The sequence below is a fragment of the Phoxinus phoxinus genome (genome assembly GCF_949152265.1).
Source record: "Phoxinus phoxinus genome assembly, chromosome: 1".
Classification (NCBI taxonomy): domain Eukaryota; kingdom Metazoa; phylum Chordata; class Actinopteri; order Cypriniformes; family Leuciscidae; genus Phoxinus; species Phoxinus phoxinus.
In genome coordinates, this window is record NC_136876.1 from 47,456,762 (window position 1) to 47,469,219 (window position 12,458).

At 36.4% G+C, this 12,458-nt stretch overlaps 1 protein-coding gene across 1 annotated transcript in view; it reads right to left on the reverse strand.

Moving 5' to 3' along the window:
• Window positions 1-12,458, reverse strand: part of LOC307003600 (5-hydroxytryptamine receptor 3A-like) — a 74,581-nt gene that overhangs the window by 26,982 nt on the left and 35,141 nt on the right. Inside the window, exons 3-5 of the mRNA XM_079622257.1 lie at window positions 11,965-12,170; window positions 11,829-11,873; window positions 11,572-11,681 (exon numbers count right to left, since the gene is read on the reverse strand). Of these exons, the coding sequence (XP_079478383.1) occupies window positions 11,572-11,681; window positions 11,829-11,873; window positions 11,965-12,170 (361 nt within the window). The remainder of the gene's footprint in view (window positions 1-11,571; window positions 11,682-11,828; window positions 11,874-11,964; window positions 12,171-12,458) is intronic.

Below are 12,458 nucleotides of genomic sequence, written 5' to 3' on the forward strand. Positions count from 1 at the left end.
TGATACAATTTTCAAAAGTCTTGTGAATAAATAATCAGTTTGGGTTTCATAACCTCATTTCAGTGACTTTTTTTTGGTCATTTTCACAAACCACGCATAAATGTTATCATCTCAAATCTACAAACTTTTACATACATGCTGCTGACATATTATTGTAGCAGAGTTTGTGCTGAATGCAGTGTAATAAGATTTTAGCCATGAAAATGTCACAAGTAACACAAATAAGCACAATTATCAGAGCATGTCAGAACACCTCCAGGACCCAGAAAACACCTCAGACCCCAGAGGGTTAAAAGAAACTCATAAAGAGTTATTTGTTAAAGGTCAATTGTCACAAATTTATTATTTTAGTTATTGATTCAGGTATAGTAAATGTGTAAAAAAAAAAAAAAAAAAGCTAGATTAAACAATTGTCAGTGCTAAAAAAGCTTCTGAAAATATGAGATATATCCAGCTGCAGACCCGCAGCACCACCAGTTTCAGAACCCCAGCGCCAGAACCCCAGCGCCAGAACCGGAAGTGAGGGGCGGAGTTATTTACAATGAGACAAGCATGTAAACGATGACAGAATTTTCACTAATTTGAAGAATGTTAACCCTTTCACACGTAAGTTTAAAATATTCTAATTGACCCCCCAGCGTGAGTTTTTCAAGGCGACCGTTATTTCGAATCTGTCACTTTATGGTTTCCAAGGTGACGCGTCACTGCTTGTCACGTGACACAGCGCAACCACAACACAGCGCTAAATGAATGATGATCTGCTTTTATGTAATTTTTCCTTTTTTATTCTAAATATTCATTACTTTAACTTACATATTTGTTGAGTCTCTTTTCTGTCTCTGCTTACTGAAAAAGGTGTATACATTTGATAAGCTACCATTGACTAAACATTGAGGATTAGTCTACAAAACCTACAAATTAATTTAATATATATTCCTTCTGGAGATTCCCGAATGTTTTGTTCAAATATTTGACTTGCTGTATCCACATTATAATATAGGATCTACAAATGTACACTACTCTGCATTGTGAAAAGCAGTGTCAAGGTCCAGCACACTTCTGAATGATTGGTGACAGTTTTCATAATTACTTTAACAATGGTGTGTGTCACTTTACAATAGTTTGTGGCATTTTCTCTCATGCTAGTTTACAATTATTTGAAATACCTGATTGGTAAGTGTCAATTTGTGGTGCACAAACAACATACTCCTGCTTGTAAGTAGTACCACTAAGAACATTTTACTAAAATAGCTAAATAGTTTCTATATTCTTGTATAGTTACAAATGACAGCTTAACTGTCCTATATACAAATAGAAATAAATGTGTTATCATAACAACTGTATTTACAATATGTAGGTAAATACATTGTAAAAATTATTATAAAAAAAGAACCATAGTAAATATAAATGCATACAACGGACCACGATATTAAAAATATGGTGAAGCCCAATGTTTCTGTACCTTAATGTATCATTATAACATACGTATTAAGTATGACGTTTCGTGTGTAATAAAAGTATAAGCAAATTACGCTCCAAAACGCGTTACTCGGTTTAGAACGTAAGCTCCGCACCTCACTTCCGGTTCTGGCGCTGGTGTTAGAACGTAAGCTCCGCCCCTACTTCCGGTTCTGGCGCTGGGGTTCTGAAACTGGTGGTGCTGCGGGTCTGCAGCTGGATACTATAGGAAAATATACACTTAGACATCAACACTTACCATACAATCCTCAACAGTGGTGACAATAATTATCCATACTGCAGTGCATGCTGGGATTTTGGTTAAATTGTGATACCCAGCATGCATTGCAGCATGAAACTTTTTGTTTATTGTCACCATTGTTGAGATTCATATGCTGATTTTTGCTGTATGTGAGTTCGGCAAATACTGCAGAATAATATCTTGTATGCACTTAACAGTTTTAAAATTCCACATGATAAATGATGGATACCAAACGCATTTCCCATGCTGTAGTTTCACAAGGTAGACAATTCATACTCCTCAATATATTAAAAACAATACATTATTTAGTGACTTTACACTCAAAAAGTTCAGGTTCCAATGATATACTATCATTTTCTGATTTTACTGCTTAATAACATTATATACGTTATTGCAGAAAAAAATCTATTATGGAGAGTGACGGGTCAACATACCAACTAAAGCAAACACTGATCTCTATAATGGTGGCATTATATTTTTACCAATAAAACATCAACATTTAAACCTCTGTTAATTCTCAAAAATAACTTCCGTAGAAGCATGGCAGAAATCAAATCAATCTGGTTATTAATAAGTGACGCTGGTAATGCTGTTTGTGGAGTTGTTAACATCAGGTGTTCATCACTAATGCTCAATCATCTCTTAATTAATCACTTAATTATCTCATTAACTTTAACACTTTTAACACTCTATAGATTGGGACAATATGTACTTGATTTAACACTGGGGATTTTGTTGTGTACCTGTAACGTTGTAGTAATCATGCAGAGCTTGATTAGCTTGTTCAGGTGTGTTTGATTAGGGTTGGAGCTAAACTCTACAGGAAAGTGGATCTCGCGCTCCAGAGTTGAGGACCCCTGTACTACACAGAGCCGTAGTTAACTGACAAGCTGAGCCATATCGCATTAATTATCGCAGGCGATACATCGACGATATTTAATGCGACATGGCTCAGCTTGTCAGTTAACTAGGCTCTTTGTAGTAAATGCCGCTACATCAGAAAGCAGGTGATGGTGATTTACTACTAATCAAGGAACCGGCTTTACTGACGAGATGTGCCTAACAATGTCATGCGATATATCGCCCAGCCCTAATACACTGACTGGACCAAGAATTTGAAATGGTGTGGGTCCGCCTTCCAGAGTTCTGCCCAAGTTATATTACGGCCAGCTGTTTGCTCCCACCTTGGACATGCCCACCACTCTGCTGAAGTGAGCTTCCTCCACCTCGGCTTGTACCTCTTCCTAAATAAGCTTCCGCTTCTCCTTTCCTCTGGCTTTACTGTAGCATGGCTTGGGAACTTAATGTTGTTAATGGTGGCCTGTTTTAATTTCAGTTTTATGCAGCTTAACAACTGAAGCGACAATTCTCCAGGTTATCATGGTGCAGCCAGCTACGCAATACTCGTTCCCTATCTTAGGGAACTGCGGTTACGATAGTAACCGAGTAGTTCCCTTTTGAACGGTCACATCGTATTGCATAGCTATAAATAAAACCCTTAGCTACACCATAAATAACTGGTTGCCACCGTGACTCAGGACCCCTGAGCACACAAAACAAGCCATAAAAAAACATTATATATATACAACAGACCAGACACCATCGGGTCTAGAATAATACATATGTGTCAGTAATACCACTGACATATACCCAAAAACCTTGACACCGTTGCCAAAGCGGGTTTTATATATACACTCTAAAGAGAGATGTGTTAAAAATAACGCATGTAGTGAGTGTGCTCAACATGTGTGCTCAGGGACAACACATGTTGTGCCAAATTTAACACAATAAATGTGTAAATCATTTTAACAAACAAATTGTACATAGAAAACACTGCATACCATTCACAGTAAGTGTCGGCGCGCTCTTATAAAATGATGAGGTGAAAACAACACACCCTGTAAAAAGAGTTGTTAAAATTGACACATGTTGTGTGAATTTTAACACATGTGTGTGTGCACAGGGACAACACATGTTGTGTAGATTTTAACACATGTTTTGTAGATTTTAACACAGTGCGTGTGCTCAGGGACAACACATGTTGTATAGATTTTAACACATGTTTTGTAGATTGGGTATTTTGGGTCAAAAATGGCCCGAAGCTTTTAAATACAATTTTTTTAAAAATCGTAGCTTCATCGGAATGGTCCAAAACTTGGTGACTTTATTGGTACTTGGTATATGAACACCCAAAAAAATCGGGGACAGGATTTGATAAGTCTAAGTGGTCGTAAAAAAAATAGTCACACCTTCGGGTCAAAAATGACCCCTGAAGACTGAAAATTCACAGTTTAATGTTATTTTTTAGTATTATTTTTCTTTATTAATTTTCTTTGAGGTTTCATAATGTATTTTGTGAAGTCAGACTGTTTCTACATGTGTACTGAGCAGAGAGCTGGTAGAGCTATATTTTGCTTAGAGGTATGTGTGCTATATGTAACATGTTCTTTGCGGGGAAAGGAATGTTTCCACTGATGCAAGTATATCACCAAAGTAAACAACAAGGATATAGTTCTTAATATGGAAGTGGAGTGTGACATGTTGAAGCATGACGTGTACATATGACATATACGTTCCAATTTTAAGAAGCTCAAAGCAACATGTTTTGTTACCTTACATGGAAGTTGGTGATGGCGCAATGGATAAGACACATGCCTTTGGTGTGAGAGACCCGGGTTCGAATCCACTGTGAGACACCAATGTGTCCCTGAGCAAGACACTTAACCCCTAGTTGCTCCAGAGGCGTGCGACCTCTGACATATATAGCAATTGTAAGTCGCTTTGGATAAAAGCGTCAGCTAAATGAATAAATGTAAAATGAAATGAATAAATGTAAGTTGAAAGTCTCTCTCTGATGTATATAAGCTAGATCTTACTGCACCACTTCAGAGAAACATCCCAGTCAACACGGTGATCTCACAGTGATCTCATCATGTGGTCACAACGTGAGCAATGTGAGTTCACAGTGAGCTAAAAGTGTAACCTCACAGCGCACTCACTGTGTGCTCATGGCCACAATATGAGCTCATCCCAGCTAAAAATGTTATTGTTCTATGAATGTTTTGAGAGCATTATATTATGTTATGGTTTCTGTAGCTAATTTTATTTTTGTTACCAGAATGTTCTCCTAAAAAGTAGGATAACAGTCTCTAAAAACATTTAAAAAATGTTTAGTGATTACATTGATAGAACATTATCCCCTAACATTATTATAAGGGTTTAGCGGGAAGTTTCCCAGCAGACACAGGACTGATCCTCTTAAAAGAGGGTTAGATGTCGAAGTTGGTTTGAAAGTAGTTGTTTGGTTTGGTCACCATTATGGAGGTCAGTGTTTGCTTTAGTTGGGCTCTTTGGCCTTGACTATATGATGTTAGTTTTTCTCTGGCTGTTGTGTGTGTTATAGAAAGAGAAAATGTGAAGTATATACACAGCAAAAACTCCGGTGTTCACAGCTAACACTCCAGTGTTAAATTAACACTCCTGGGAGTTAATTTAAGTCCACACTCAAGAGTGTAAAGTGTTAAAATATGAGTGTTTAATGAACACTCAAGAGTGTTAAAGTTAATGAGATAATTAAGTTAATAATTGAGTGATGATTAAACATTAGTGATGAACACCTGATGTTAACAAGCAGAATCACTGAAGGAGAAAATCATAAATTGTAAGTCACCATTATGGAGATCAGTGTTTGCTTTAGTTGGGCTCTTGACCCTTATATTATTTACTTAAAATGTTGTGTGCCTGCTGTTATTATAACAGACAGATGAACAGAGAAAAAAAGTGATTTATTGGTTATGTTATGACAACCATAATTGGAACTTGATCACTGAACCCTTATTTCGGATTTAGATTTATGTTGTGTATTACAGCATAACTGTGATTACATAAATATCCAGAATTTTTGATAAATACATACGGAATAATTTATTTTAAAGTTGTTTTGAAAAAAAAAAACTTTGTTTTAGGGACACACAGACATCAAGATTCAGTCTATGCATCTCAACAATGGTGATGAGCAAAATATTCAATTATGAAAAGGAATTTACTTCGACAAATCAGATCATAATTTATTAATTCCGCAATATATGATGGGAGCCATTAATGAGTTGATTGGTGGCAGCCACTGCAACATGCTTTATTCTTGTCACCATTGTTGAGATTCACAGGCTGATTATTGATGTGTGTGTTTTTGATCAGAACAACTATAATTGGATTATATTAAAAATACTGAAAATTATATGATTTAGAAATAAAGAGCTGCTATATTAACAAGTTAAACAAAACTATCTAAATAAGTTTTGATCATCTCAGATCACAATATGATTATGCCAAAATCATAACCAACACCATCAGATCACAATTTCTCTTTGTCCGTCTGACTGTTATTATTCAGTAACAGCAGACAAGCAAAATCTAAAGTTAATAATATAAGGGTCAAGAGCCCAACTAAAGCAAACACTGATCTCCATAATGGTGGCTTACAATTTGAGATTTTCTCAAATTTTCTCAAATTTTCTTTTTGTGTGTGTAATAAGTGAAGCTAGTAATGCTATTTGTGGAGTTGTTTAATAAAGTTGGATCCTGACAATAGAAAAATGTTTAGACGTCAACCCAATTTTAATTTTCAACCAAAAATTGACATCTGAGTGATGTTGGAGTCCACGTCCAGTAACATTTTTAGCTGGGATGAGCTCATATTGTGACCATAATATTTCGGTCACCCGAAAGACCTGAGTGTGAGTCATAAATGAAATACCCTAGAGCAGGGGTTCTCAACCTTTTGCAAGCTGGGCCCCCCCAAAGCTGGTTCATTGCAGTTGGGGCCCCAGTGCCCCACCCCCATCCCCCATCCCCCATCCCCCATCCCCCATCCCCCCACCTTGCATAGATAGATAGATAGATAGATAGATAGATAGATAGATAGATAGATAGATAGATAGATAGATAGATAGATAGATAGATAGATAGATAAAGATAGAGGCCACCACCAACATGGTGTTCGTGCGGACTAAGACGTGGTGACCCTGTAGGTTTGCCAGAAAAGTTTTCAGGCCCAAACCAACTGCTTTCATCTCCAGACAGTTGATATGTAAGCTCTGCTCCGTGCTCGACCAGAGGCCGGAGGCATGCTTGCCCTCGTGCAGCGCTCCCCAACCTAGGTTGGAGGCGTCTGTGAACACCACTTTCCTCCTGGAAACCACTCCCATGGTCAGACCCTCGATGTACCAGTTCTGAGCCCGCCAGGGAATCAGGGTTCTTAAACAACCGTAATTCACCATGATGCGCAGGCTGCCTGACTGCCATGCATGGGCTGGCACACAGTGTTTTAGCCAGTGCTGCAGCGGGCATGTGCAGTAATCCCATACGGAGTACTGATGCTGCTGCTGCCATGAGACCGAGGAGTTTCAGAAATCTCCTGAGGAGGCTGCCAGCATCCGCACAGAGAGCGCACGCTCTCGTGTGAGCCGTGTTGTCATCGTCACCGAGTCTAAAACTGTGCCCAGAAAGACAACGCTCTGACTGGGGATCAGTTTGCTCTTGGCAATATTGAATGTGAGACCCAGGCATTTTAAATGCCACACAAGGTTAAGTCCGTGGCGCTTTGGAGATCACGGAAGGCCTCGGGGTCCGGGCCAGCCTCGTCAATGGATTGGAGGAGTTTGGCCTGGTAGACCAGCAGCAAGGAAATCATGTGCAGGGCCGACGCAGCCTATTCAATTACTTTATTTAATTATAGAATATTGAATAGGTTGTGCGATTATTCTCTAAAATAAAATCTCCATGTTTTTCGGTGCTGATGCGGTGATGCGGTAAAATGTTCAGACATTTTAATGGAATAACTAGGCCTAACGGATAATATTGTTAAATTAGCTGATAGGGTGACCAGATCGCAAACCAGAATTCAAAGCTGACAAATGTGAGCTTAAATTTATGGTCTCACTCATGCACAACTCTCTCATTCGTTGTGACGTCATAACATCTCGTTTTGGTCAACGAGAATAAAGAGACATTTTAGCATGTTTTTTAAACTCACAGTTACGACAGCCACACAGCAAAAACTCCAGTGTTCACAGAAAACACTCCAGTGTTAAATGAACACTCCTGGGAGTTTTTATGAGTCCACACTCAAGAGTGTAAAGTGTTGAAATATGAGTGTTAAATGAACACTGAAGAGTGTTAAAGTTAATGAGATAATTAAGTTATTAAGTGAGTGATGATTGAGTATTAGTGATGAACACCTGATGTTAACAAGCAGAATCACTGAAGGAGAAAATCTCAAATTGTAAGCCACCATTATGGAGATCAGTGTTTGCTTTAGTTGGGCTCTTGAACCTTATATTGTTAACTTTAGATTGTGTGTGCCTGCTGTTATTAATTTTTAACAGTCAGGAATAAAGAAAAAAAAGTGATCTGTTGGTTATGTTATGACAATCATAATATGAACTTGATCACTGAACCCGTATTTCTGACTTAAGTTGTTTATTGAAGTTGTGTATTACAGCATAACTGTGATTCTACATAAATATCCAGAATTTTTTATAAATAAATTTGGAATAATTTATTTGAAAGTTGTTTTGAAAAAAAAAATCTTCATTTTAGGCACACACAGGCATCAAGATTCAGTCTATGCATCTCAACAATGGTGATGAGCAAAATATTCAATTAAAAGGTCATAATTTATTAATTCCAAAATGCATGATGGGAGCCATTAATGAGTTGATTGGTGGCAGCCACTGCAACATGCTTTATAAATGTCACCATTGTTGAGATTCACAGGCTGATTATTGATGTCTGTGTTTCTAAATAAAGTGATTTAAAGTTTCTTGATCAGAACCATGTTTTATAATATTTTGGATTATATTAAAAACACTGAAAATCTGTTTTAGAATCAGAGAACTGCTGTTGGTAAGTTACACCAAACTATCTAAATATGTTTATTTTATTTTAGATCACAATTTGATTATGTCAGAACATAACCAACACCATCAGATCACAATTTCTCTTTGTCCATCTGACTGTTATTAATCAGTAACAGCAGACAAGCAAAATCTAAAGTTAATAATATAAGGGTCAAGAGCCCAACTAAAGCAAACACTGATCTCCATAATGGTGGCTTACAATTTGAGATTTTCTCCTTCAGTGATTCTGCTTGTTATCATCAGGTGTTCATCACTAATGTTCAATCATCACTCAATTATGAACTTAATTATCTCATTAACTTTAACACTCTTGAGTGTTCATTTAACACTCATATTTTAACACTTTACACTCTTGAGTGTGGACACATATAAACTCCCAGGAGTGTTAATTTAACACTGGAGTTTTTGCTGTGCAGAGAAAAACTAATGTTATAAAGTCAAGGGTCAAGAGCCCAACTAAAGCAAATAATCTCCATAACCCACTAAGCAAAATGATGTCCAAAAAATGTCTTTTCAACGTCTTTGTCACAAAAGTCGGACGTTGATAAGACGTCCACTGAGGAGCCAGAATGAAATTTTTATGACGTCTTTTTTTGACGTGTTCTGCACGTCCGATATAGATGTTCATCGAACCTTCGAACAAGGTTACAAACTAGTTCAGATGTGGACATTGTGGACATAATTTCAACATCATTTATGGTCTCATTTAGACATAATCACTTTGACTATTGCTGTCAGATGATCTTAGTGAGAATTAACAGAGATTTAGATGTTGATATTTGTTTAATTTGAAGTGTCACCATTGTGGTGATCAGTGTTTGCTTTAGTTGGGCTCTTGGTCCCCTTTACTGTTACTTCACTTAGGCTGCTGTAACTGTGTGTGTGTAAAATAATGGTTGTTGCAGTAAAAGCCAAGTAATAGTATGAAATGTTATCAATTCAATATTGATAATGATGTAATCATCACAAAATGGACATCTAATATTTTGTATTAAGTTTTTTGTTTATATTTGGATTTCACAACCACTAACTAAAACAGACTTTTGGATATGAATCACAACAATGGTGACAATCGAAATAGAAAGCATAGGAAATAAGGTACCCATCATGCATTGCAGCATGAAGCTTTTATTTTTTATTGTCACCATTGTTGTCAATCATATGCAAAATCTTAATCTCTGTGTGTGACTACATAACACATTTGCTCAAAACATCATGTGCACATGCTTCATACACCTTCAAATATTTGATCATTTTTATGCTTTTGATACCATTAATTTAGTTCCAAAAGGTTGGTGATTATGAATGCCAAACAATCTGACAAAATTAGATGTTCGTTTTGTGATGATTTCATCATCATCATCAATAAGCTGGAAACACCTTATCTTGCTTATCATTTGCTTTCTCTACCACAACAATTGTGTTTTACAAACACAAAATTAAAGCAGTCAAAGAGAAGCTAAAGAAAAAGGAAAGGGAACAAGAGCCCAACTAAAGCAAACACTGATCACCACAATGATGACACTTCAAATTATACAAATATCAACATTAAACCTCTGTTAATTCTCACTAAGATCATCTGACAGCAATAGTCAAAGTAATTATGTCTAAATGAGACCATACATGATGTTGAAAATATGTCCACAATGGCCACATTTACACTGTAAAAATGAAAACATAGATTTTATTTATATCTAATTAATAAAAATGAGGCAACAGATTACAAGCAATATTATTAATTAAATTTAACAAATTAGAATTGAGTAATAATTAATCAAATTAATTCATTAAATGTTAACCATTTAAAATGAGTAAATATAATCCTATCTCATAAATTGGACTCTATAAGAGTTCAGTGATTCAGGGTAAATTATTGTGAAATAATGATTATGTTAAAACACAACCAACACCATCAGATCACCGCTTGTTCATCTGCTGTTATAACTCATGTACAGCAGACAAACAAAACTTAAAGTTATTAATTTAAGGGTGAAGAGCCCAACTAAAACACACACTCATCTCCATAATGGTGACTTTAATTATGGTTTTCTCCTTCAGTGATTCTGCTTGTTAACATCAGGTGTCTTCAATGTTGGCAATAACATATATTTTGTAATTTTTACTCATTTTAAATGGTTAACATTTAATGAATTAATTTGATTAATTATTACTCAATAATATTGCTTGTAATCTGTTGCCTCATTTTTATTAATTAGATATAAATAAAATCTATGTTTTCATTTTTACAGTGTAGTTTTTAATCTTGTACGAAGGTTCGATGAACGTCTATATCGGACGTGCAGAACACGTCAAAAAAGACGTCATAAAAACTTTCATTCTGGCTCCTCAGTGGACGTCTTATCAACGTCCGACTTTTGTGACAAAGACGTTGAAAAGACGTGTTTTGGACATATTTTGCTTACTGGGCATGGTGATAACTTTGTTATTTTCAATAAAACATCAACAACTAAATATCTGTTAATTCTCAACGAGAACTGTTGTACATGTATGAAATAAATAATGTTAAACTGGTTTGTAAACTGGTTTCACACTCAGTGTGGCTGGAAGTCAGTTGTAGTTATTGTGTTTCTCTTTTTTCTGTTCTTGTTTCTCTGTCCTTCAGTGATTCTGCTTATCAGGAGTTCATCAGTGTCTCAATTCACTCACTTCTTTTCATTCAAGTGGACTATAATAGTGAACTAGTGTAGGGAATAGTGAATGAGGGTATAGGGTGAGATTGGGAAAACAGCCTCTGAGTGTCGACTTTGAGTGCTGTTAATTCACACTATATTCATGTGGGTGTATTCCTGTATATTACTGTTTTAATGGAAAATGGTATGATATTGTCAGAATGTGGCCCTTTTTTACAGCAAGGGTTAACAGTGTGTGCATAAACAAAGCCTTTAAATCCTTTTTTTTCATTTTTTATACCTTTCCATTATGCCAATGTCTGGAGTCCAAAACATATCTTTGGGGGCTGCAAATGTGTCAATTTGACAAAACTTGTCTGGGTTCCACTTCATTTTCATATTTGGCCATGCCTGGAAAGTTAAATGAAGTTCAGAACTATTATAAGACAGATAATGTATGCTTGAAAATTAAATAAAACCTCTGATCATGTTACAATATTCTGTAAATTGAGTAAAACTTTGTGAAATGAGAATGAAATAGGTTTTTAAAACACTTACAGTTATCATTTTGACATGTGTTTTGAGACTCTGGGCTTTTTCATTCTGCAGATAAAAAGACGTGTTGAGAGATGATACAACTGCTTGACATCCCATGATGACTTGAATGAGAAGATAAATCATGCTGCACTCATACCACATTGGTGATGGAGGTCACATATATGTCCACATAAATGTCTGCAGGCTTGTTGGCATAATAGGGGTCGTACTTGTAGTTGTACATCATGGGCCGCATTCTTTCATCCTGAGTGCTATTGTCTTCTAAGCTGAGACATTTCCAAAGGTTGATTTTAGCTTCAGCATGTTGTGTTGAATCGCAGTCTTCAGCATCTGACCCCCGCCCTGTGTGAATGAGACATTCAGAAACACAAAGAATATATTCTCCAAGCACACATGAAAGAGAATTACATGTTTAAACATTTATCCTTCTTCATTTCATACTCTTGTCAGACATACACAAACACACAGAAAATCAAACGTTGACTATATATTGCACTTAGGGAGTCATCAAAATGTTCTTGGTATTACACAAATAGGAAGTGACTGTGCACAGCAAACACCTCAGAGCACTGGCGTAGCCAGAGAAGAGTTTTTGGGTGTGCATGAGAAAAACTGTGTGCAACACTTATT